The sequence below is a fragment of the Saccopteryx bilineata genome, chromosome 9 (genome assembly GCF_036850765.1).
Source record: "Saccopteryx bilineata isolate mSacBil1 chromosome 9, mSacBil1_pri_phased_curated, whole genome shotgun sequence".
Taxonomy (NCBI): Eukaryota; Metazoa; Chordata; class Mammalia; order Chiroptera; family Emballonuridae; genus Saccopteryx; species Saccopteryx bilineata.
Window position 1 is genome coordinate 90383643 of NC_089498.1, and position 26116 is coordinate 90409758.

Sequence of the window (26116 nt, forward strand, 5' to 3'; positions counted from 1 at the left end):
GATGGATAAGGGTGTGTCTAGACCTCTGCAGCCCCTCTGGGGAAGGCAGGGGCAGGAAAGGGGGGCTATGGCACCAGTGGCCCAGGGGACCTGGACCCTGCTGTCAGCCTCTGTTCTGCCTCTCTGCTTCCCTCCCTCCCGCCCGCCCGCCTCCGCCCCACAGGCTGCTGGGCTGCCACAGGCCAGCCGACGCATCATCAATATTTCATCGGCGTCAATAAAAGGCAGCAGTGGGGACAGCGGCTGCAGCAGCTCTCGGGCCAGCTCCAGACAGCGCACAAGGAGAGCCAGCTCCTGTTCCTGTCACGACCATGGATGTCTTCAAGAAGGGCTTCTCCATCGCCAAGGAGGGTGTGGTGGGCGCCGTGGAGAAGACGAAGCAGGGGGTGACGGAAGCCGCTGAGAAGACCAAGGAGGGTGTCATGTATGTGGGTGAGTTTGGGCGTGGCCGAGCGGAGCAGCTTAGGGGCTAGAGCCAGGATGCTCTGGCCCCCAAGCTTTGGGTCTGACCTTATCCCCCAGCTCCAGGGTGGCATTTTGGGAGGGAATGAGGACCTGACTGTTGAGTCAGGGCCTCTGGGCCCTGAAGCACCCCCACACTTCTGCACCCACCAGAGTCCACTGGGATGTCCTCAGAGCTCCAGGAATCTCTAAAGCAGGGCAGCCAGAGGGGTCCTTGGCACACAACGCCAGCACCAGCGCCCTGCTCCCACCTCCCCTATGGGCCCCCAACTCAGATGAGGCACGCCGAGCCCAGAGACACGTGGGCCCGGCAGGCAGGTGCTCAGCACCAGGCCACAGGTCTCCACCCCACTTGGAGGGGGGTGGGGCTGGCGCTGGGGAGACAAGTCCTCCCTGTCCTGTCCAGCACCCCCCCCCCCAGTTCCCTAAACAGCAGGCTGAGCTGATGACTCAGCTCTCCTCAGCAGCCAGTGCCGCTGACACTTCCCAGGCCCAGGCCACACCCGGGCAGGGGCCAGACCCTACCTCAGGCCTGGTCTCTCTCGTCTCTCCACCCTGTCCTGTCCACTTCCCAGCTGCCCCCTTCCCCAGACATAGCAGGAAGCAGCTTTTGAAGGGACTGTGGGTCTCCAGACACCATCTTTACCCACCACTGACCCCACTGCATGTCAAGCTGTTCTGTTGCCCTGACAATTCCACTCCCAACACTAGGAGGAGTGGGTCTGGGCCAACGCCCCCATTTCCTCCCCAGGAACCAAGACTAAGGAAGGGGTTGTGCAGAGCGTTACCTCAGGTGAGGAGCCGGGATCAGGGGGTGTGGGGGTTGGGACCTCCAGGGATTTCTGCACCCTGGTACTAAAGGCCCACACTCAGGATGCTTCTTAACCTCCAACCGAGGTCCCAAGCTGTACACGGACCCAGACCCCTCAGAACCTGCAGCTAGACCCAGGGTTGGCCTCACAATCATTGGAGTTTCCCTAGTGCCAGGAAAGGGACAGCCTAGGCTCTTGGGCAGAGCCAGAGTTTGAGCATCCTGGAAAAGAGGCTGCTCAGGCCAGACCTGGGCAGGCCAGGCCTGGTAGAGAGGGTCAGAGCCCAGGCCAGCTGGAGTCCTCCCACAGTGGCTGAGAGGACCAAGGAGCAAGCCAACGCCGTGAGTGAGGCGGTGGTCAGCAGCGTCAACACTGTGGCCACCAAGACTGTGGAGGAGGCAGAGAACATTGCAGTCACCTCTGGAGTGGTGCGCAAGGTAAGACCTGGTCCCCAGGCTTGGTTCTCACACCAGGTGCATCTTTTCCTGGGGCCCTAGAGGGGCCAGCTGGGGAGGAGGCATTTTCACTCCACTGACACGCAGGGAAGTGGAGACTTAGAGGCTGTGGTGGTCTGTGTCTGTCCTCACACCCATTTGCGTGGAACCCCCACAGCTACTCCCATGTGGGAGGCAGTTTAACAGTGAGTCTCAAAACCACGCCCTCTTGATGGTGCTCAGCACTAACATACCACATTTGACAAGTCAGAGCAGGCTCCTGGGGAGCCCACGTGGTGATAGGCAGCCTCCCAGGCAGTGGACAACAGGCAGTCACCACCGGACCAGTGTCCAGCCTCTCCCCTGCCCCCTGGTGGGAAGCTGCCTCTTCCCAGGAGGAGCTGGGAAGCAGCACCCCCTGGTGATGGGAAACTGAGGCTCTGACCCCGCCCTCCTCCTCTGCCTTTGTGTGTGTGTACTGAGTGTGCACCTGAGTGAGTATGCAAGCATGTCCACATGTGTGCCTGAGTGCTGCCTGGCAGAGCAGGGGACACTCCCAGGAGGCAGAGGCTGGCCAGGTGAAACATTCCAGAGCCCACAATCGGCACAAAAGCCCATGAGACAGGGTGGGTGTGCAAATGAGACCCAGAGAGATAAAGTATTGTGCCCATGGTCCTATGGCACACTCCATGCCATTGTCTGTGTGTGCCTGTGGGTCCCAGTGCAGCCTGGCTCCAAGCTGGCTCTGACTGACAGCTGCTGTGTGAATGTACAGTCGCGATGGGAGCAGGGTCCACAGTACCCATGCTGGAGAGGCGGTGCCAACTCTTTCCGAGACCATCCTCTAGAAAGCTCCCCTATCTGGCACAAGTTGCCCAGGGCACCCAGCACTCAGAATTCCTGCTCCAGGAGCAGGTGAATGGCAAGGGAGGGGGCAGCCCTGCCTCTGGCTCTGGGGACAGCCCCTTGGCATCTGCTTTCAGGGCCAGCACAGAGTCTCCCTATTCCCGGAAAGGCGCTGCTCCCTCTCCTAGTTCCCAGCTCTGCCCCTTCCTGGCTCTGTGACCTTAGGAAGCTACTAACCTATCTGGACCTCATTTTCCTCATGAGGGAGGGGGTGAAAGTATCTGTTTCACTGGGCCATGTGACGATGCAGGGAAGTGGACCCCACAGAGCAGCTAGGACTGGCACATGTAAGTCACTCATGGTGACTGTGTCACCATCAGCAACATCAGTGCCTCTGGGCAGGACCCACATGTGCTCCAGGACATGCCAGGCCCCTCCCTTCCTAACTCAACAAAAGAGGCCCCACAGTGGGGCCAGGCTGCTTGGGCACTCCTCTCTGAACTTGGAGGAGGGCTAGTGAGCCCTTAGAGCCAACCCTGGTATAGAGGTACCTGCCCCAGACCAGTCATGAATAATTGCCTATCTGTCTGTTCATGCCACTGTGCTCAGGTGCCCACCTTGGGACAGAAGGACTAAGTAGGTGGCCACTTAGAGAGCCTGCTCCAACTCTGGATGACACAGTTTGGTGCCCTTTCATGCCCCAGTTCACTAAGGGGCAGGATGACCCTGTGGTAGCAGAGGTAACAGACCCTCTTGGACTAGGTGCTGATCACCCAGTCTGGCTCCGCCCACCAGCTGTCACACAACCACCCCCAGGCAGACCTCCATCTCAGACAAGTTTACAGCTAGGTGCAGGGGGAACAGGAAGTGGGAGAGGATGGTATAACCCCAGCTGGCCCTGACCAGACTTGCTTGAGCCTAGAGCCAGCTCACTCAGGAGGCAGGGAGATGCTACTGGGGTGGGGTAGGCCTGGAGCAAGCCAGACCTGATCCCGAGAAGCCCCACTGCTTTGTTGTCAGGCCTGAAGCTGGATACCTGGCCTCCCTGGCCTCAGGGTCCCCATGCAGTGATGATATTTCTCTTCTCCTAGAGCTTTTTGGGGACTCAGGATGACAAGGGTGTGTGATGATGTGATTTAGGTCACAAGGGTGTGGTCAGGCCTAGGGCTTCAGAGGCCACAGCCCGTCCCCACCTGCCCCAGCCCACCAGGCTTCCTCAGTGTGGCCCAGCCAAGAGCTGCACAGGGGACTCCGCATTAGTTTGCAGAGATGAAGCTGGGCTCCAAGGTACTGGTGCCCCAGAAGACCTTGACTCCATCAGGGAGAGCACCCACTGTGGGCCCTTATGAGATCATCACTCCCTCAACAGCCTGGCCCTCATACCCCCCTCACCTTGGCCCATCATGTACAGCAAGGTCATGGGGGTCTCTGCTCACCTTTGAGGCCAGGGTAGATGAGGCCGTGGTTGCAGGGCAGCTGGGGGCTCCTTGCCCTCCCTGTGGTCCCTATTCCCTTTGCTCCCCATAGGAGGAACTGAAGCCGCCTGCCCCCCTACAGGACGATGAGGCAGCCGAAGAGGAAGAGGAAGTGGCTGAGCAGGTAGAGGCTGGGCTCTCCCTAGATACACCAGGGGGCCCTGGGCAAGCCCCCCTGTGGGAAGTTTCAGGTAGAGCCCCATTCTTAGACTCTCTGCTTTCATCCTGGGGTACCAGAGTCCTCAGGGCATCCTTTGGACTTAATGTAGCCCTCTGAACCCAAGTGTGAGGTCTCTTCACAACTGACCCCACAGGGCAGAAGGGTAGAGATGACTCCTGTACCTGTCCCACTCAGGGTAGCCACTGAGGGGTGGGGGCCCAGAGCTGCGTGTGAAGGTCCCTCTCTCTCCTAGGCCAAGAGCGGGGGAGACTAGAGGGCTGCAAGTCTGTTGTAGGGGCCCAGAGGAACACCTCTCTGCCGTGGACCCTATCCCCCTCCTGGCACTGGAGTGCCCAGTCCTGGCATGTGCCCTTCAGTTGCCCACCCTCCCATGCTTGCACCCAGCCACCACAGGTCCAAATCTCCTAATGCTGCCGTCACTTTCCTCTCTCCCTCGCACCCCCCCCCCCCAGCCTCTGGTCTTTCTGACCCCACAGATGCTGCTGTGAATTTTTCTTTATAATGATTTCAAATAAAACTCAAGTCCCACTGCTGGCCATTCTGATCCGTGCTTCCTCTGCATGCTGCCTCATTTATGGAGAAGCCCCTGGGCCCTCTCAGGAACAGAAGTTAGGCCAGCTTGTAGATCTGAGACCTACCAGGTGCTTTACAGGGACACCCTGGGCATTTTTGGAACCTGCCGAGAGCCGACACTGCCTTTAGGCAACTCTTCCCAGCCCCAACCCATCCATCATTGCCTTCTAAGGAGGAGGTAGCCCTGCACTGGGCTTCCAGGACAACCTCTAGGATAGGCTGTCCTCAGGAGTATGGGCCCAAATGCCTCCAGGCTTGCCATCCTCTGGGGATGGGCCCATGACAGCGGAAGGGGAGCATGGGCCTCCTGGGCCATCCTGCCATGTGTTTTTGGCTTCAGTGTCCTTTGGAGAAAGGGCCACCTAACACCCCTTCCTGGAACGACCCTTGGACTCCAGCTAGCCCCACCCAGCATCAAACTCTCACTTCCTTCACCAAGGAGTCTGTCAAGTATCATTAGAAAACACACTAGCTGAGATCCTCAAGAATTAGCCCCCACATTGAGAAAAACAGTAAAAATGAACAGTTCTGAGTGCTTTATCTCATTTAGTCCTTCGAACAAATACTATAGTTGGTCTGATCCCAGTTTCACCAAGAATAAACTGCAAAACAGAGAGGTTAAATAACTTGCCCAAGGACACATAGCTAGGAAATGAGAAACTGGGCAGAAGCCCAGGTGGCCTTGTTCCAGAGCCTCTCAGTTGACTACAAAAAAACAAAAGTCAACCAAGATCTAATTGGCTTTCCTCAGTGATTCATGACCTGAGCAGCATCCCATCCACCAAATAAGAGGGTACTCCCAGTGATGGTACAAAATCAGAGATTTTTATAGGAAGAAGTGTGGGGCAAGGGAGCAATGACAAAAGGAAAAAAAGGATTGGGGGGCAGGGATATCTTTTCTTTGGGGGAAGAGACTAGGAGGGTGTTTTTTTTTGTTTTTCTTTTTTGTACTTTTCCGAAGTTGGAAACGAGGAGGCAGTCAGACAGACTCCCGCATGTGCCCGACCAGGATCCACCCAGTACGCCCACCAGGGGGAGATGCTCTGCCCATCTGGGGCGTTGCTCTGTTGCGACCAGAGCCATTCTAGTGCCTGAGGCAGAGGCTACAGAGCCATCCTCGGCGCCTGGGCCAACTTTGCTCCAATGGAGCCTTGGCTGCGGGAGGGGAAGAGAGAGACAGAGAGGAAGGAGAGGGGGAGGGGTGGAGAGGCAGATGGGTGCTTCTCCTGTGTGCCCTGGCCATGAATCGAACCCGGGACTCCTGCATGCCAGGCTGACGCTCTACCACTGAGCCAACCAGCCAGGGTACTAGGAGGATTTTTATCTTGCAGATTGCCTCTTCTTCCTAGGGGGAGGGAGAATGGAGAAGGCCCATGTGACAGATGACCTTACTGGAGCTTGGCTAGAAAATCCATACTGATTGATTAAGATTATGTTTCTGGGAAAGGTTGAAAGTGCAATCAAATCAGGTATTAAATCCAAGTTTGGTTCTATGTGCTTTTAGCATAAGTGATGCATTCTGGGATGGTGGTGTTCTCTTCAACAACTCCACTGCTCTGCGTTGGCCACCCTAACTGTGTGGGCTCCAGTGAGCTTATGGAAGATGCCACCACTGCCCAGGCTTTAAAATAACCCGGACCGGGCCTGACTTGTGGTGGCGCAGTGGATAAAGCGTTGACCTGGAACGCTGAGGTTGCCAGTTTAAAACCCTGGGCTTGCCTGGTCAAGGCACATATGGGAGCTGGTGCTTCCTGCTCCTCCCCCTCCTCTCTCTCCCCCCTTCTCTAAAATGAATAAATAAAATCTTAAAAAAACAAACAACCCCCCCCCCCACCGGGCTGGTTGGTGTTCTGCATGAAAAAGGGCTGTCAGCACCATACCCTGGAGGCTTGTTCTCCGGGGGCTGAGCAGAGACCAGGGGTTCCGGCCCTCTGACAGCCAGACACTCTGGGCTCAGAGCATAAAAGTGGCTTGCCCCAGACCTCCAGCCCTAAGAGTTGGAGTCAGAGCTAGAGTCCATAGTACCTTCCCATCCTGCCTCCATGGTGGGGAGCAGGGGTCAAAGGCACCACTGGAGGCTGGAAACACAGCAAACAGAGCTGAGCTGGGTTGTACCCAGCCTGCTGGCCACGGACTTCCATGGCTGAGGAAGCTGCTAGTCCTCTGCTCCCAAATCCCGCCATGGGAGGAGTCAAGGGCCTTGAAGAGGCTTTGGCCCTCAAGGCTGTTCTTGCTCCCAGGCCTGGCCCAGACACAGGCACATCAGTAGGCCTGTAAGAGAAAGTAAGGAGGAGCCTGGCTACTCTGTAGACTGTGGGAAGAGGACACCTAGACCTGGTCCCTGGGGACAGGGTTTCACCATGCTCCTAGTGCCCTCTGCTTCAGCTGAAGGAGCCTACAGATATCCCTGCTGCTTGCCAAAACCCCACACACAGACACAGGGCCTGTTCCTGGGGTGAAGGTCCAAACGTCAGGGTTCGTGCACTGCACTTTGTCTTTAAAGCCTCATATGTGCTCTCGGGTAGGCCAGGCTGCACTTGACCTCCTTAGGTGGTAACTGCCTTCTTCCTGCCCTTCTCCTTGTTAGGGAAGCTCCTGGGTGCCCTGCCCTCTTGAAGGGCCCTGGCTGAGTTTGGGGCATCCTTCAGCCCACTTAATCCTTACAGTAACACTTTGTCCCTCCCCCCACAGAGGGCAGGGCTGTTCAGGCTCAGGGAGATGAAAGGACTGCCCCAGACAGGAGTTGAACCCAAGAGGCCCGCTGCTTTGTGGCTGGAGCTGTCTCTGGGATCATGCTCTGATGCCAGCGGCTGCGTCTCTATCTGGGCTTGATGCCAAATGGCCTCAGTGGCCCAGCAAGGAGTTCACTGGGGCTGTGTGAAAGGTCTTCCAGGCTAAAGGGACTGGTGCTTCCAGTGGGATTTCAGGAGGCTGGGCAGGCCTGGGGCAGTGACCAGACTGGGTTCCCAGAGCCCCTGAACCTGCCCTTAGACTGCTCTCCCCAGTGCCTATGGGCTCTGGGCAGTGCCCAGGCTCACACAGGTGTGGTGTGGATGAGGTCACTGCTGGATGTCCTTTCTTCCTACTTAATCTCAGCCCATGCCCCTTCCTCTTGCCCAGGGCTGACCTTATGTCCATCTCTCCATTCTCAGTGAGTGTGTGTGTGTGTGTTGCTTCCAGATACCTCACACCAGGAGCTGACCCTCCCCAGCTTACTGCCAGTCTCTCCCGCCCCCAAGGAGGTAGGGTGTGGGCTAGCTGAGTGGACCTGGGTAAGTGGGGCTTCCCAGAGTTTCAGGATAGGGGGAACCCTGACACAGGTGTAGACAAGCCTGGAGAGAAAGCATCCGTGAACATCACTGGAGAGGGTCGTGATGCCCTACGGAGATACGTGTTGGGGCGTGCAGCAGGGGCCTCCGGCTGGGCTCAGAAGATGACCTCGGAGTAGACGGCTCCGAGGTGGGGTGGGTTGTGTTTGGAGAGTCCTTTTGTTGTCACTGGGATCCTGGATCCTCCTTTCACTCGCAGGTCTCTAACCACTGCGCTACCCCCACCCCCACCGCCACCCCACCCCCACCGCCGCCAGGGGCGCACAAGGATGACTCACCCTCTTGGGGAAGAGACTTACCAACTCTCTCCGCAATCCCAGTGGTTGCTGGCCTGGCCCTCTCTGTGCTTCAGTTTCTTCCAATAGACTGATGATAGCACCCATTTCACGAATTGTAAAGATTACACTAGAGGCTCAAAAGCGCTGGCACTAGGTGAATGTTCAACAAAAGGCACCTGCTATTGTTATTTTGAGATCCAACCTGCCGCTGACCCCATGCTCAAAGGTTGGGCGGGATCCTCTCGGTCGGTTAGGGGGGGAACAGGCCGATGGGGCGGGTGCGGGATGAGTGTGTGTGTCCCTCCCGGCCCTCAGACCCTCTCTGGACTCTGCACTTCTTAGTTCGTCTTCCCACCCTGGTCGGGGCCTCCGTCTTCCTACCACTACTAGCCTGAGGCCAGGATGCGCTCCTCGGCCGGCGGAGCTTGCAGCAGGGCTAGTCACGCCCCAGCCCGTCGGCCGGGAACCGCCCCGCGCTCCTCCCCGCCTTCCCACCCCCGCCCTGCCACAACCCACTGGAGGGCCGGCCCTGGTGCTCCTTGTAAAAACCGCTGTCGCGCTGTGAGCGAGATCCAGCATCGTTTGGGCTACCACTGATGACCTCGCAGACTCCCGCAACCATGGCCAGCAAGAGCTTGCAGGACCTGAAGCAGCAAGTGGAAGGCGCTGCCCAGGATGCGGGTGAGGACAGCATGGGACCTGGCGCATTTGCAGGGGCACCTGGCTGCATGCTCAGGGTAGGAGGTGGGTGTGGGGGGAGGGCAGAGGCCACGAGTCTGCTCAGCTGGAAAGTTGGCAGGTGACTTAGGCTCACAGGAGGCGGTCCCCTAAGAAAAGTGGACTGGGCAGGGCAGGGTCCCACCCAGACCAGACCCAAAGATGACCCTTAAGTGGGGCTGGCAGTGGGAGGAGCGCTGTGCCCTGAGAGCCAGGGATGCACGTTGGGCATTGCTAGAGCCGATCTGAGGAGTCTGCAACGGTGGGGAGGGTCCACAAAGAGTGCATGCTCTGCTACCCAGAGACTGACCTCTCCCCCCTGGGTCTCAGCACACAAAAGGGGTGGAGTGGGGGAAGTGGCGCCAGCCCCATACTGGGCTTTGTTCTGAGCCCTTCTCACCCTTAAAAAGAAAATAAAAATAATTGTTTCCTTTCTTTTAAGTATTCAACCAGAGGGCTCTCCCACACTTGCTCTCCTGGGGCAGGTCCCAGCCTTAGTTTCTCCACCTCCAGCTCTTTCCTCCTCTGACCTGAGGTTACACTGCCGGGGGGTGGGGGGGTGGGGGGGGTGGAATGGGGAGAAGGTATGTGAGGGGACCCCTGGGCCCAGGAGTGTTGGCTTTTCCAGTCCCAGCTTGTCCCTGCTTGGGATCGCAGCTCCCAATCTGTCCTGTGCGTATCTCAGGTAACATACAACACCAGAACCAGCCTCTCTTCAACCAGGGCCTGGGAAAGCCTGTAGTTGCTCACCTGAGACTAGAATGCCACCAGGAAGCCCCAAGACCAGGGGTGGATTTAATGGTGAACGTACCAGGCGTGCACCCTGGGCCTGACTTCTGAAGGGCCCTGCAAAACCCAAACTTGACACTTTTTTCTAATGTAAGGGGCCCAACATTTTCTTCTGCGCTTGGGACCTCAACTGACCTTAATTTGCCTCTGTACTAGAACCTTCCCTCTGGGCCTCCCTTGACCCATAAGCTGGGTGCAAAGGCTTTTTCTTTGTGGTTCTGACTATGTTTGACAAGGACCCCAGGCTGTGGGTAAGGCAAGCCCTTTTCTGTGCAAAAGCAAACAGGAGGCATATCTCTGCAGGCTGGGAGCCATCAGTCTGCCCACCCCCGGCCCTGGGAACACTGTTCACCATAGGCAGAACTCTGGTCCAGAAGACATGGTGTGACCTTGGGAGTTCTACCTCCTTTCCACACTTTGCTTCCTCATACCTTACGCTGCCGGCCTGGAGGCACTGCCATCATCACTGTGTGTCCTCTGGGTTAAGGCACAGTCAAGGAGGTGATGAAAGACCCTTGAGAAGGTAGAGGCCCCAGTACACTAAGGGTGCACTAAAAGTGGGGTTCAGGCATCTGGGGGAGTTGTTAAAGGCAGCAGAGCCCTTCCTGGGCCATGTCCACAACAGCAGCCTAGCCCTGATACCATCTCCAGCCTGGACCTGCCTTGCCCTGCCTTCCTTCCTTCCTCCAGATGTTTTCTCTGCCATCCTGGAGATGAGATGGTAAGCAGGCCAGAGGGAGGAGCCCAGAGTTATAAATAAACAAGAATACCCCAGAGGCATGGAAAGGCTGATGCCCCTCACTGGCTGGGTAAACTTGGTCAGAGCACTTTATATACCTTGGTGGCATTCATCCTTAGGGGTAGCACAGACCACTTTAGAGAACAGAACTGGGTGGTGGCAATGATGGGGCCCCTGCAGCCCACGGTGCCTCAACAGAGGCTAAAGGTCAATTCTCTTTGTTTCAGTGACAGCCGCTGGAGCAGCAGCTCAGCAAGTGGTGGATCAGGCCACGGAGGCAGGGCAGAAAGGTCTGGTGGGGCTGTAGGGTGTGGGGAGCAGGAGGGGGAGCAGACCCAACACACCCTGTCCTCTGCCCACTCTGCTTTCTGGGAAGGAGCCCTAGGCCAGGCTAACTCAGTGTGGCCTGGGTTCCCCAGGGCCCCGCCCTCACCTGCTCTCTCTCTCCTTTCCTTCCCCAGCCATGGACCAGGCAGCCAAATCGACCCAGGAAAGCATAGATAAGACTGCTAACCAAGCTGCTGAGAGTCTCTCAGGTTTTGGGAAGAAATTAGGCCTCCTGAAGTGACAAAAGGGCGCCCTGGGTGACTCCTCTTCAGGCCCTAAGCTCTGGTCTGCTGCTGCCCCCTTGGCCTGACGCCTCATTAAAACATATGTTTCTACCCTGTGTCTACTTCATGTCTCTCCACCCCCAAGCTGGGCCCAGTCCTTCCTCGACCAGAGCAGAGTCTCCATGTTCAGAAACCCCGCCCCCACAACCAGAGTCCTGGCATTCCAAATTTGGAAACACTCCGGAGCAGCGTACCCAGATGTTCCCTTACCCCCAAGTTCAACTCCCATCTGGCACGTGCCCCTCCCCACCTCAATACAGAAGCCAGTCCCGCTCCCCGACTTGGGGAATCCTGACCCTCTTAGGAGGGGTATACTCAGTCCCCAGATCTTCGGGGGCCTCAGCTCCAGGCTGGAGGCGGAGCTCTTGGGCCAGGGCCTCGGGAACCACCCTCCGATAGCTGCTCAGAGCCCGGGGGCCTCCCAGGACCGGAGCCCACGAAGACCTCAGGTGGCGGGAGCTCGCACGGCCCCGGCTTCCGGGCCCGGCTGCCCACGCCCGTCCCGCGGGATGTTTGTGCGCCGGCTGTATCGGCGGTGAGTCACCGCGCTGAGCCGCTGGGCGAGGAAGCTGAGCCCCGCCCGGTGCACTAGTTTTCTGCCTGGCCGCTGGGCTGCATGCGTGGGCGTGACGCGCGGGACTGGCCGTGGGCTTGCGGAGACCCCTCCGGCAGGCACCTGGTCTCACTCCCATGCACAGGTACTTCTGACCCCGGACTGACTGACGTATATACGTTTTCATCCATCAGGCCCGCTGGTGCTTTAGAGATCGGGCAGACCTAATCCCTCCCACCCCCCAGCACGTGTCCACGCACGGGACACCAGGCGGGGTACGCCCTGCAGCTGGGTGACTCACAGCTGCCACAGGATAAGGCCCAGCTCTGGCTCTTGCAGCTACTTTTCATCACCCTGGGCCACACCTCGGCTTGTGATGCCCCGTCCCCCTTCCTCACGTGCACGTTTTTTGCATACATTATTTTCTCCCTGATAAAAATTTCGTTCGCTTCCGGACCAGTACATCCCTAGTCCTGCCGTTTCAGTTCGTGATACTTCTCACAGGACACTTCCCAGTTCTGAAGACATTGTGGGGGAAAGCACCGTCTTTCCTTGGGATGCTGACAAGAGGCCAGGCTGTTCCCTTCCTCCTATACCCCTTCCCTCTCGCCATGCCTTGTGGGTGATGGTCTGCTCAGGTGAACTGAGACTTCTCCAGCCTGAGGTCTCTTCCAAGTGCCCAACCGTTTATCCTCACTCTAGGCCCGAGCCTCTTCCATGCTTGGTTCCTTGTTGCCGTCCTCAAAAGAAGGCTTCCTCTAGTCCAGGGGTCGGGAAACTTTTTGGCTGAGAGAGCCATGAATGCCACATATTTTAAAATGTTATTCCATGAGAGCCATTCAATATGTTTAACACTAAATACAAGTGTGTAAGACCAACACTTTTAAAGTACAATAAGTCTCTGACTTCTTTTTAATAATGTTATGCTGTTGCTAACCAATGATGAGTAAAGTACTTTTTACCATTAATGCGACTTCTGGTGCTGCCTGGTTTTGCTGATGGCTTTGTAGTCTGGTTGATACATGGTGAGGTTAAGCTTCATGCAGGCGTTGAGACTTCCATCTGTTAAACGTGATTGTAGGTTGGTCTTAACGTTGTTTAGATGTGAGAAAGACTGCTCACATGCATACGTAGAGCCAAACATTGTCAGTACAGCAATAGTCAAACGCTGTAGTGTGTGGTATGTGATGGGAAGTGCATTCCAAGTTTTGACAATCAGCTGGTCCGCGGGTTGAAGTGTTTTCATTTCTCCCCACTTGTGTTTGCTCGCCAACTCTGCTTGCTGTCATGCAAGTCTTTCCAATCTTCATTCAGTGACTTGAACTTATTCACCCACATGTCTGAGGCCTTCAGGTCAGCAGCTTGTAGCTCAAAATCTCTGACAGAGACACCGGGATGTAACTCAGGTTGGCGCTGGCCACTGCACACTCGTGTGGATGGGTGATGAACTTAAAAAGATGAGTGTGCTCATGAAATTCTCCAAAGTGCACTTTGAATGACTGCAGGAGATTAGATCACTGCTTGTTGAAGGGATAAGACTGTATTTCCAACGCCTTGCATTTTCACATTGAGCTGGTTCAGATGTTCAGTCATGTCCATGAGATAGTAGAACTTCAGGAGCCACTCAGTGTTAGCTAGCTAAGGATGCTCGACGTTTTCATTTCAAGAAAAGTCCGGATTTTGCTCAGACAAGCTGCGAAACGGCTAAGCACCTTCTCTCTTGACAGCCAACACACACTGCTGTGCAGAAGCAGACCAGGATAATTATTCCCAATTTCATCTAGCAGTGTTTTAAACTGGCGATCATTGAAAGCTTGGACAACAATAAAGTTGACCACCCGAATGACCAGCGACATCGTCTCACCAAGCTGATCGCCACACATCTGAGCACAAAGCACCTGCTGATGTAGGATGCAGTGAAAACTTAGGATGGGTCTTTTTCCATGTTCATAAAGAAGCGCTACGAATCCTCTGTATTTCCCCACCATGCACGGAGCACCATCAGTACACACTGAAATAAGTTTATCCATCGGTAGATTACTTTCTTTAGCGAACTCAGTGAAAGACTTGAATAAATCCTCCACTCTTAGTCTCTTTCATAGGCAAAACAGCAAGACTTTCCTCACATAGTGTGTCACCGACAGCATACCTTGCAATCACGCTGAACTGGGATAAATGGTTTACGTCTGTTGACTCATCCAAAGCGAGAGAAAAGAATGGTGTTGCATTTATGTCCTTCACTTGTGTTGCATCAATTTGATTTGCCATCATGATGGTACGATCATGAACAGTTCTTGCTGACAGAGGCATGCCTTTTATTCATTTGATTATCTTGTTTTTATCTGAAAAGTTGTCAAAAAGTTCAACTTTTCGGATAGTCCCCATCTGTGAATGGCTTTCCATTTCTCACAACTGCTAAAGCACCAGCAAAGCTAGCCGAATTCCAGTCACCATGTTGGGTCCAAACACAGAGTTGCTGCTGACTAGCTTGCACTCTGCACAGTAGCTCTTGACATGCTTTCTTCCTGCTCCCCCTCCCCCCCGCTGGATATTTCGATGCAAATGTAGTATGGCGTGTGTCGAAGTGCCGTTTTATATTTGACCGTTTCATCGATGTAATTTTATCATTGCATATTAGACACATTGCAGAACCTGCTCTCTCCACAAAGGCGAATTCCTCTGTCCATTCCTGCTGAAAAGTATGATATTCCTCATCTTTTTTTCTTTTAGCCATCTTCTTCGTCAAAAGGGTTTCTGCAATTAGCTAGCTGACTACTTGATTAAAAGGAGGGAAGTTTACTTCCTGACCTCACAACAACCCGTGTATATTATGCATTATCCAATAAAAATTTGGTGTTGTCCCGGAGGACAGCTGTGATTGGCTCCAGCCACCGGCAACCATGAACATGAGTGGTAGGAAATGAATGGATTGTAATACATGAGAATGTTTTATATTTTTAACATTATTATTTTTATTGAAGATTTGTCTGAGAGCCAGATGCAGCCATCAAAAGAGCCACATCTGGCTCGCAAGCCATGGTTCCCAATCCCTCCTCTTGTTTGCAAAATGGGCCAAGGCTGCCCACTCCAACCCAAAGGGAAGGACCTTCAAAAGACAGCTGGGGCAGTCTGGGGATACTTCCAGCATCTCCAGTAGTAGGTGCCAGGGTGGGAGAGACTGCCTGAGACCACACTGGGAGGCTGGTGGGGCTGGACTGGAGAAGCCATCACATCTTTCCTCGTAAGCATCCCCCTGTATAACTCCTGGAGAAATTCCAGTTGGCCCAATAGTCTGTCTTTACTCTGTTCTCCTGAGGGCCACAGGTCTTCTAAGAAAGCTTTTTCATCCAAAAAAAAAAAAAAAAAAAAAGGAAGAAGAGAAAAAGCAGTCCCTACTCTTCCCCTGTGCATTTTTGCGGTTGGAAATGATGCTTAAAACTAGTGGGCACTGGTAACCACAGAGGAATAGCTTAAGGAAAAGCCAGCTTGCTGACTAGGGCAGATCAGAAGTACAGAAAGAGACTGGGTTCTGGGCTTCCTCTCCATCCCTGAATCAGTCCTGCAACTGCCACATGTGAGGTGGAGGGTGCAGTTTCTCCTTGTTTGAGCCTCTGTTTATTAGGTTTTCTGTTGCAAACAAAAGCCTCCTCTCACAACACCCCCTTCTCTCTGCCTCAGCTACATGGACTTTTTTTCATTTCCCTTGATATAATGCCCCTGCTCGCCTCAGGGTCTTTGCACATGCTTTCTGTTTTTCTGCCTGGAAAGCCCTCCATCCTCTCTCTACCCTTGCCCAGGCAGACCCTGCTCATTCATCCTTCAGGTTTCAGCTTCCCTGACGGCCCCCCAACACACACACCCTCAACTGGTCCGACCCCCATTGATACATTCTCACACCCTCACACTTCTTTTCCAGTTATACTAATCTGTAGCTTTCCTGTGTTCGCCTCTGTGATGATTGTCCATAGGGCTGCAACCAAGTCTCTTCTACTGATTGGTGCATGCCCTGCCTAGACTGATGTTCTGGCAATATCTGCTATATAATGCAGGAATGACTCCTTTGGTTCATTCACTGGATAACAATGAGTTCACATATTGTCAGGTTCACTGTGGGGCCGCCTCTTCAGTGCAGCAATTTCCACACTACCCCCACCCCCATACAGCTGATGCTCCAATGGCACCATGCAAATGCTTGTTTCTGTGTACCCCAACATTGCATCCTGAGGAGCAGGGCCAGTCTGTAATTGTCTTTTGCCCCATGTCTGGAACACCATGGGCATGGTACCAGGAGAACCCATGAGAGCTTATAGGAGTCCAGGCCTGCTCATTGAGGTTTAGGAAGCTAACTGAACCCAGAATGACTGAGGAGGAGAATGTTGTGGCCACTATACCTGTTGAGTCTCAGTCAAGTCTCCAAAGATCAATTCTTTCATTAGTAATTCCCCAAAATCCTAATTCTCCAAATTCCAGCTCCCCAACTGAAAAAAAACAAACAGTCACTAGAATTCATTTTGGTTCCACTTAACTTCTCAGGTATGAATTCCCATCAAATTACAGAAAAGAAGAGACAAGGGGCAGAGTTTCCTACTTCCCACCATTTCTCTCTCTCTCTTTTTATTTTTGCTGGTTGTCTCATTTCTACTTTTATGAAAACATGTAACATTTATACTCCTTTCCTCTCCTCTAAGGCACACTTTCATTTTTGTCTTCGATTTGTAGTTGAAGATATGGAAAGCTGTCTGCACTCCTTTTGCTGAAATATTTTCCACTACCTCTTGGTTGGTGGGAGTTAGTTCTCTAGAAATTTCCTCAAGAATGGAATATTTACAGATAAACTTGTTAGATATAGGACAAGGGTCTCGAAGTCTGAGCAATTAGTTCTAAATGTTATTACTAAGTGTTATTCTTGCTAAATGTTAAAATGTAGCACAGTATTTTGCAAACCAGCTGTAAACACTGTGAGTTTGACAGGAACAAAACCCAATAAATATAGCCAACTGCGAAGAAGAAATCAATGCATAACTGACTAAATAGTGTACATAAGGGACTGAGCCTCCCTTTTGGGAGACAAAGCTTTGGATATAAATCCCATTTCCTTTACTTGCTGCAAGTAAATAGAACGTGTGACAACCACATCTCATTTTTGAATAGAGCACCCAAGCAGTGAACTCCTTTAGTTCCATAACAGACAGAAGACATCTGGAGTTGAGTTGATAATTGTTATAGCTAGACACCTTGAGTTATTGTAATGTATTCATGAATGTCCATTGTTTTCTATTTTTGTTCATGGCATTTTCTATTTTAAAAAAGGTTAAAATTTATAAAAAGATAAAAAGGGCTTGTATGAACTGTAATCTGAGTTCTTAAATGTGTGTTCTTGTTGGTAGAGTCTTTATCCTTGGCTGGATTTGAAAGTTACAGTCCAAACCAAGGGTCCCCAAACTACAGCCAGCATGCGGCCCCCTGAGGCCATTTATCCGGCCCCCGCTGCACTTCCGGAAGGGGCACCTCTTTCATTGGTGGTCAGTGAGAGGAGCACATTGACCATCTCATTAGCCAAAAGCAGGCCCATAGTTCCCATTGAAATACTGGTCAGTTTGTTGATTTAAATTTACTTGTTCTTTATTTTAAATATTGTATTTGTTCCCGATTTGTTTTTTTACTTTAAAATAAGATATGTGCAGTGTGCATAGGGATTTGTTCATAGTTTTTTTAATAGTCCAGCCCTCCCACGGTCTGAGGGACAGTGAACTGGCCCCTGTGTAAAAAGTTTGGGGACCCCTGGTCCACACTATTTCCCTCAAGTGTCTTGTAGGTCTTGCTGTACTGCCTTCTGGCACAGAAGGTTGGGTGCTCCCTAGAAGTCTGATTTTGATTTACTGGAATTTCTAAAAACTGACTTGATCTTTTTCTGGCTAGCCATCTTGCCTTATCTTTAAAGCACAATGATTTTTTTTTTAGGATTTGTCTCAGTGTTATGGTTTAGTTTTTCCTTTCATTATTGCCCTTTAAATATTGAGTCTAGGTTTCTTTTATTTCAGGAACATTTCTTTTTTGGGAGTGGGACCACAAAAATATCTATATTTTTATATTGGGAAAGAGAGTAGAAAGGGAAGCAGCTCATATACTGGGCTGTACTCAGTGGCACTTTCTTGTTCTATAAGGTTAAGGAAGACTTGGAGGAACTAAACCTTGTTTAGAAAAAATTGGGTATGGTTTCTTTGTATATTATGATGGGTAGAAGATAGAAAGTGAACTGGGAAAGCCCATCACGCCCCCCACCTGGCCTCAGACTATGTCCTGGAACCTTGGGGACGGAGTAAGCATCACTTTCCTTACTGCTTCTTGGGATTGTTGATGGCCACGTTGTGATAGAGGACTACCAGCAGGAAGCATGACATGTCCAGCATGTTGGTGAAGGTGGAGAGCTTCACATCTGTGCTCATCCTGATCAGCTGGGCTCAGCTCTCATACAGTTTGTATTAGCTCAAGGTAGGAGCTCAGGAAAACAGGAAAAATTCTCCCATTGATTTGAGAGAGAGAGCTAGGGAGAGAGAGAGTAGCATCAATTCATTTTTCCACTTAATTGTTCCATTTAGTTGTGCATTCATTGGTTACTTTTCATATGTGCCCTGACCAGGGATTGAACCCACAACCTCAGTGCACCATGATGGCATTCTATCCACTGAGCCACTTAGCCAGGGCTGGAACACTTTTTAATTGTATTTTTAAATATTTGTTCTATCACATTGCTTGGCTTTCTTCTTTAGGAATTCCAATTATGGGCATGAAGTGCTTTTCCACCTAGTTTCCACATTTGCCATTGTTTCTCAAACACTGTGTATCTCTTTAATATGATTCCTTTGTTTTTCTTTTCTTCTTTCATTTCTATTCCATAGGCACCTACTGTGGTACCTGTAATTTAGTCTTTGTTTCTACGATGGCTTATTCTATCTTTATCCTTCTATTTTATTTCTGAGATATGTAAGTTCCTGATCTGCCTGTCCTGCTTTCTGCCATCTTATCTTTTTTGTTTTTTACTGATTGGAGAGAGAGAAAGGGAGGGGAAGGGAAGTGAGAGAAGTATCAACTCGCCATTCCACTTAGTTGTTCCATCTAGTTGTGTACACATAGCTTGCTTTTCACATGTGCCTTGACTGGGGATTGAACCCATCACCTTGGGGCACCAGAACAATGCTTTATTCACTAAACCACCCAGCCAGGGCTGAACTCTGAATTTCTATTATACAGTCTTCCTTCATAAATGCTAATGATTTATTTTTATTTATTTTTTGTGTGTGACGGGGGGGGGGTACAGATAGGAACAGACAGGAAAGGAGAGAGATCAGAAGCATCAATTCTACATTGCGACATCTTAGTTATTCATTGATTGCTTTCTCATATGTGCCTTGACTAGGGGCTACAGCAGAGCAAGTGGCCCCTTGCTCAAGCCAGCGACCTTGGGCTCAAGCCAACAACCTTGGGATTCAAGCCAGCAACCTTTGGGCTCAAGCCAGTGACCATGGAGTCATGTCTATGATCTCACACTCAAGCCAGCGACCCTGTGCTCAAGCTGGATGAGCCTGCACTTAAGCCAGCTACCTCAGGGTTTAGAACCTGGGTCCTCTGCATCCCAAACTGATGCTCTATCCACTGTGCCACCTCCTGGTCAGGTGGTAATACTTTATTAAGTGTCTTTTTTTTAAGTTTATGTTAGAATTTAATTCATGTTAAAAAATCATTTTCATGTGCATTCTCTTTTTTTCTCTTTCTTTCCAACAAAATGGGTTATGCTTTATTTAGTACTTTAAAAATAACATTTTACAGCCTGACCAGGCAGTGGCGCAGTGGATAGAGCGTCGGACTGGGATGCGGAGGACCCAGGTTCGAGACCCCAAGGTCGCCAGCTTGAGCGTGGGCTCATCTGATTTGAGCAAAGCTCACCAGCTTGGACCCAAGGTCGCTGGCTTGAGCAAGGGGTTACTCAGTCTACTGAAGGCCCGCGGTCAAGGCACATATGAGAAAGCAATTGATGAACAACTGGTATTGCAACGCGCAACAAAAAACTGATGATTGATGATTCTCATCTCTCCGTTCCCGTCTGTCTGTCCCTGTCTATCCCTCTGTCTGACTCACTCTCTGTCTCTGAAAAAGAAACAACAACATTCTACAGAATGGTCAGGCAAGGCTTTTTTTTTTTTTTTTAGATCACCAAAAGGTTTTACAGAAAAGGAATGTAACAAACAAATGGATAGCTGCAAATTTTCTTTTGTGGTCAATACTGATTCCCTCTAAAATATTTTGCGGCTACTTTGTAGTTTCCAAACAAAACTGTAAGTCGCTGGATAGAGCTGCTATCTCATCATGAGACTGAAAACTGGCTATAATGCAGTGGCCAAGGCCGGGCAGGTCTACATTGGATTTGGGCAAGATGGTAGAGAAACTGCGAAGCTGGAAAGCGTTGAGCCATTCTGTTTAATAGTATCTCATAACAGGGCAGACAAGCACACAGGCAGGGGAAAACTGCTCAGGCAAACAAAAAGCAAAATGGCCCTTCACAGTAGCGGGCCGGCAGGCAATCTGCAATCTGTAATCCACCATCTCTCTCGAGCATAAGCACCCATAGCCTTATATAGGCCATATACATGTGGCACCGCCATGTGCTCACACACTAATCAGGCAAAGGGCTTGCAGCCAGTAAATCAGCAAGCAAGCCTAGCACAGCTGCCCCACACCGGCCCTGGCCACTTGGGTCAGTGGTAGAGCATTTGCCGGGCGTATGGAAGTCCTGAGTTCAATTCATGGTCAGGGCACACAGGAGAAGTGCCCATCTGCTTCTCCACCCCTCCCCCTCTCACTGCTCTTGCTCTCTCACTTGCCCTCCCACAGCCATGGCTTGATTGGCTCGAATGAGTTGGCACTAAGGATGGCTCTGTGGCCTCCACTTCAGGTGCTAAAAAAATGGCTCGGTTGCTGAGCAATGGAGCAATGCCCCAGATGGGCAGAGCACCACCCCCTAGTGGGCATGCTGGGTGGATGTGGAACAGCTCAGATGAGAGTCTGTCTCTCTGCCTCCCCTCCTCTCACTAAAATAAAAGAAAAGTAAAACCAGTTTGCAAAACAATTTTGCTTAGTGCTAACAAATCAAGATGTGGTTATTGCTAACCACTCCAATGTCCACGGAAATAGCCTAACCGATACACACTTTAATGAGCAGTTCACTGGAAACATAGTTGCTCTTTTCTCCCATCACAGATGACAGGCACAGTGGCTAGGGTCACTTGTTGGAGGCTGCTCAGGCACCAAGGAAGTACTCCTTAACAGAAATAACTCGAGTACGGAATAACTCAACTCGGCACACCTCTTCCAGAGCCCCCTGGGGTGGACATCACAGCTCCCTAGTTCTCCACTGGAAACCCAGAGCATGAAGACATGCAGACAAGCTGTTCTTCCAGAGCCACTGAAACTGTAATAAAATCACCATGGGGACTTGCTAGGCACATCCACATTGGATTCAGGCAGACGGTAGAAAAACTGTGGAGCCGGAAAGTGTTGGGCCATTACTGTTTAATAGAGTCGCACAATGGCGGACTAACAAACAGGCTGGGAAAACCTCTTCCCAAGCAAAGCAAACAAAAAATGCTCCCTCACCATGGCAGGCAGGCAGGCAGGCAGGCAGGCAATCCATAATCTGCCATCCACGATCCCCCTGAGGGCAAGCACCCATAGCCTTATGTAAGCTATGCACACATGCCTCTGCCACGTGCTCACACACTAATCAAGCAAAGTGCTTGCAAGCCTCACACAGCTGTTTTTCCAATAGGACCTTAGTGCTGTAGTGTGTCCTCATGAGCAGCGAGCGACATGGGCTGACATGGGGTAGAAGTCACCATTGCATTCTACTAAAAACCTCAGGAAGGGATCAAAATGCTTCAGTAGAGCCTTCAGATTCTTCTCAGGAAAAGACATCTTTCCAAGCATTTCTGGAAGATTCATAATCAATGACAGCAAGTGTGCCCTGTAAATGTAAGAGGGTGGAGGCTGCTGGTCACCTGAGGAATGACTGTCAGGTACAAGTTTTCAGGTGAGGACCCCATTTATTTCATTAGTTCTGTGCCTTCAAAGCTGGCAAACACCACCCTTCCTCATTGCCAGAGGTCACAGAACAAGTGGGATGATCTGCTACGCACGTCTCCTCTTCCAGGTGCAGGAGCAGGCGTGAGCGTGCTGGCAGACGTGGCCTGCTGCCAGCGCTGGGGCCCAGGCAGACACTGCTCTCAGCCTGTGGCTGTTGGCCCACTGGCGTGTGGACCGCCTCAGAGAGGCAAGGTATCTGGCTCAGCTTTGTGCCTTTTGGGGGTGGCCCGTCACCTGTGGCCTGCTGACTCTCTGTGGACTTAGGGGTGGACGGATTGAACAGCATCGGGCTTGGGGGAGCTCCTCCTGGTTCCTATTATTTTTGTATTACTCTCCTTAATCAGAAGTAGAAATATTAGATGAAGTCACCTTTTTATACTGGACTTGTCTGTCTGGATACAGCAAAATGAATGAGGGGGTATAATCAAAGGTTACTCTTCACCTGCCATCTCCTTCGGGGGGTCAGTGTTCCTTCATTGTATCCATGTTGGCCCTGACGCAGCGAGGTGATGCCCAGCCTCTCCTTGGCTGACAAGGCTGCATCAACAGCCAAATGCTCCACGTAGGGTTCCCAAACAGCCATGATGCTAGTCCTGCACTGAAGTCTCCCTGACCAGTTCCTCCTGTTGCTATAGTAACAGTCACCCTCCAGCCTCTCCCTCAGAACATCAGCGAGGTCTGAGTTCTCATCCCGTCTTCAATCTCCCCTTTTGTGTGCAGGTCTAGTTGTCCCTTTACTTCATCTTCAGCGCCCCTTTCTTCACTGACGACACTATCTTTGTCCTCCCGACCGTTTTCGGGGGGCCGTGTCTAGTGAGTTTTCAGCATGTTCATCTTTTCCTTCAACGGGAAGGCTTTCTAAGACAGAAGTGACACCAGGTGACCGGCCGCTGCCTTGGCTTCCTGCACTTTGGAGCTGTGGCTTTTCCTGCCAGTTTGTGCTGCAATCTCCAGATTTTCCTCCATATGACGGAGGACAGGCGCCTCAGCTGCCCACCTGTTCCCGCTTCTGTTCCAGCCATTTAAGTGGATCAAATATTCTGGGACCTTGCTACCTTTTTCATCTTTCCTAACAATAACCACGACTACCTGGGCGGGTGGTCAGGGCGCTGGCAGGGAGCTCACATGGAACCCTGGCAGCAGGGGCGGAGCTCCAGTGCGCCCCCCGGGGGCTGTCTCCTGGACACACGGACCAGGGACCTGGACCTCGGATCTCATCCTGCTTCACATGCATTCTTTGAGGTAAGCTATTTTGTTGGGATTTCTTAATGTGCAATGCAGTGTTGGCATTCTTCTTCATACTTAAAAAATAGTATGTTTTTACTGTTAGTTAGAAAAAAGTGAAGTGCAAAACAGCGCGTGTATGGTAGGCTATTTTCCCTGTAAAGAAAAGAGGGGCATGTGAGGAAGTGCACACCTCTGCATTGTTGTGGGAGGAAAAGGCAGGAAGGCTAAACCAAAATGCAGAAAGATGAGCTGGGGGGGGGGTAGTGGGGAAAAATAGGGAATGGGAACAGGGTAGTAGAGATGAGGACACACTTCTCTGAGTCTTTTTGTATACTACTGCCTTGAAAAGCCATAGTAGCCCTGGCTGGTTGGCTAAATGGTAGAGCGTCAGCCTGGTGTGTGAATGTCCCGGGTTCGGATCCCGGTCAGGACACATAGAAGTGCTCATCTGCTCCCCCCCCCATCTTTATGTCTCTCTTCTCCACCCCTCCTGTGGCCATGGCTCGATTAGAGCGAGTTGGCCTCAAGCACTGAGGATGGCTCCAAGGCCTCCGCCTCAGGCACTAAAAAATGGCTCCTGCTGCAACAGAGCAAGGGCCCCAGATGAGCAGAGCATTCCCCCCTAGTGGGCTTGCTGGGTGGATCCCAGTTGGGCACATGCAGGATTCTGTCTCTGCCTCCCTCCTACTACTAAATAAATAAATAAATAAATAAATAAATAAATAAATAAAATGAAAAGCCATAGTAATGTTTCACATAGTTTCCAAATAAACAAAGTGCTAACACCATTTGGAATGTAGAAGGGAAGTCCAAAATGGAATACAAACACTAATAAATGATCCTGATTATACTACAAATGAAGAAATGGCCACACTGAAAAGGGCAGGTGGAGGAAAGAAAAACCTAAGTAGCTTTGAAAAATAGTATACAGTCATGTGCCACTCAATGACAGGGTTATGTGTGAGAAATGTGCAGTCAGGCATTTTGTTTGTTTGTTTTTGATTAATTTTAATGGGGTGACATTGATTAATCTGGGTACATATGTTCAGAGAAAACAGCTCTAGGTTATTTTGACATTTGCTTATGCTGCATTCCCATCACCTAAAGTCCAATTGTCTTCCGTCAACTTCTAACTGGTTTTCTTTGTGCCTCTCCTCTCCCCCAACCCCCTCCCTCTCCTCCCCCTCACTCCGTAACCCCCACACTCTTGTCCATGTCTCTGAGACTCATTTTTATGTCCCACCTATGTATGGAATCATATAGTTCTTAGTTTTTTCTGATTTACTTATTTCGCTCAGTATAATGTTATCAAGATTCATCCTCGTTGTTGTAAATGATCCGATGTCATCATTTCTTATGGCTGAGTAGTATTCCATAGTATATATGTACCAAAGCTTTTTAATCCACTTGTCCTCTGACAGACACTTGAGCTGTTTCCAGATCTTTGCTATTGTGAACAATGGTGCCATAAACATGGGGGTGCATTTCTCCTTTTGAAACAGTGCTATGGTGTTCTTGGGGTATATTCCTAACAGTGGGATAGCTGGGTCAAAAGGCAGTTCGATTTTTAATTTCTTGAGGAATCTCCATACTGTTTTCCATAGTGGCTGCACCAGTCTGTATTCCCACCAGCAGTGCAGGAGGGTTCCCTTTTCTTCACATCCTCATCAGCACTTATTCTGTGTTGTTTTGTTGGTGAGCGCCATTCTGACTGGTGTGAGGTGATATCTCATAGTGGTATTAATTTGCATTTCTCTAATGATTAGTGATGTTGAGCATTTTTTCATATGCCTGTTGGCCATCTGTATGTCCTCTTTGGAGAAGTGTCTATTCATTTCTTTTGCCCAGTTTTGGATTGGATTGTTTGTCTTCCTGGTATTAAGTTTTACAAGTTCTTTATAAATTTTGGTTATTAACCCCTTATCAGACACTATGTCAAATATATTCTCCCATTGTTTAGTTTGTCTTTTTATTCTGTTCTTATTGTCTTTAGCTGTGCAGAAGCTTTTTACTTTGATATAGTCCCATTTGTTTATCCTGTCTTTTATTTCACTTGCCTGTGGAGACAAATTGGCAAATATATTGCTGCGAGAAATGTCAGAGAGCTTACTGCCTATGTTTTCTTCTAAGATGTTTATTGTTTTGCGACCTACATTTAAGTCTTTTATCCATTTTGAGTTTATTTTTGTGAGTGGTATAAGTTGGTGGTCTAGTTTCATTTTTTTGCAGGTAGCTGTCCAATTTTCCCAACACCATTTGTTGAAGAGGCTGTCTTTACTTCATTGTATGCTCTTACCTCCTTTGTCAAATATCAGTTGTCCATAAAGGTGTGGGTTTTTTCTGGATTCTCAGTTCTGTTCCATTGATCTATAAGCCTGTTCTTATGCCAGTACCAGGCTGTTTTGAGTGCAATGGCCTTATAGTATAACTTATATCCGGAACTGTGATACCTCCCACTTTATTCTTCCTTTTCAAGATTGCTCAGGCTATTCGTGTTTTCTATTGGTTCCATATAAATTTTTGGAATATGTGTTCTATATCTTTGAAGTAAGTCATTGGTATTTTAATCAGTATTGCATTGAATTTATAAATTGCTTTGGGTAATATAGACATTTTAATGATGTTTATTCTTCCTAACCATGAGCACGGTATATGCTTCCACTTGTTTGTATCTTCCCTGATTTCCTTTATGAATGTTTTATAATTTTCTGAGTACAAGTCTTTAATCTCCCTGGTTAAATTTATTCCTAGGTACTTTATTTTTTTGGTTGCAATGGTAAAGGGGATTGCTACCTTAATTTCTCTTTCTGACAGTTCATTGTTAGTGTATAAAAGTGCCTCTGATTTCTGAGTATTAATTTTATATCCTGCCACCTTGCTGAATTCATTTATCAGGTCTAGTAGTTTTTTGACTGTGACTTTAGGGTTTTCTATATACAATATCATATAATCT

The 26116-nt window shown here is 50.5% G+C and overlaps 3 protein-coding genes and 1 pseudogene across 3 annotated transcripts; 2 read left to right on the plus strand and 2 right to left on the minus strand.

The window, feature by feature from the left end:
- The first annotated feature begins 179 nt into the window (after nt 1–179).
- Nucleotides 180–4738, plus strand: SNCG (synuclein gamma). The gene is made up of 5 exons (XM_066242902.1): nt 180–432; nt 1214–1255; nt 1584–1711; nt 4082–4153; nt 4443–4738. Exons 1-5 carry the CDS (start codon nt 312–314, stop codon nt 4461–4463), a joined length of 384 nt encoding a protein of 127 aa, XP_066098999.1. The 5' UTR covers nt 180–311; the 3' UTR covers nt 4464–4738.
- Nucleotides 4739–8900: 4162 nt separating this feature from the next.
- ADIRF (adipogenesis regulatory factor) lies at nt 8901–11297 on the plus strand. Its single transcript, XM_066242729.1, has 3 exons — nt 8901–9071; nt 10863–10925; nt 11097–11297. Exons 1-3 carry the CDS (start codon nt 8987–8989, stop codon nt 11201–11203), a joined length of 255 nt encoding a protein of 84 aa, XP_066098826.1. The 5' UTR covers nt 8901–8986; the 3' UTR covers nt 11204–11297.
- Nucleotides 11298–18134: 6837 nt separating this feature from the next.
- LOC136313551 (dolichyl-diphosphooligosaccharide--protein glycosyltransferase subunit 4-like) lies at nt 18135–18245 on the minus strand. Its single transcript, XM_066244058.1, has one exon. The coding sequence runs from the start codon at nt 18243–18245 to the stop codon at nt 18135–18137; it is 111 nt and encodes a 36-aa protein (XP_066100155.1).
- A 3870-nt stretch (nt 18246–22115) lies between these two features.
- LOC136313667 (MSL complex subunit 3 pseudogene) lies at nt 22116–23170 on the minus strand (annotated as a pseudogene).
- Nucleotides 23171–26116: the final 2946 nt, after the last annotated feature.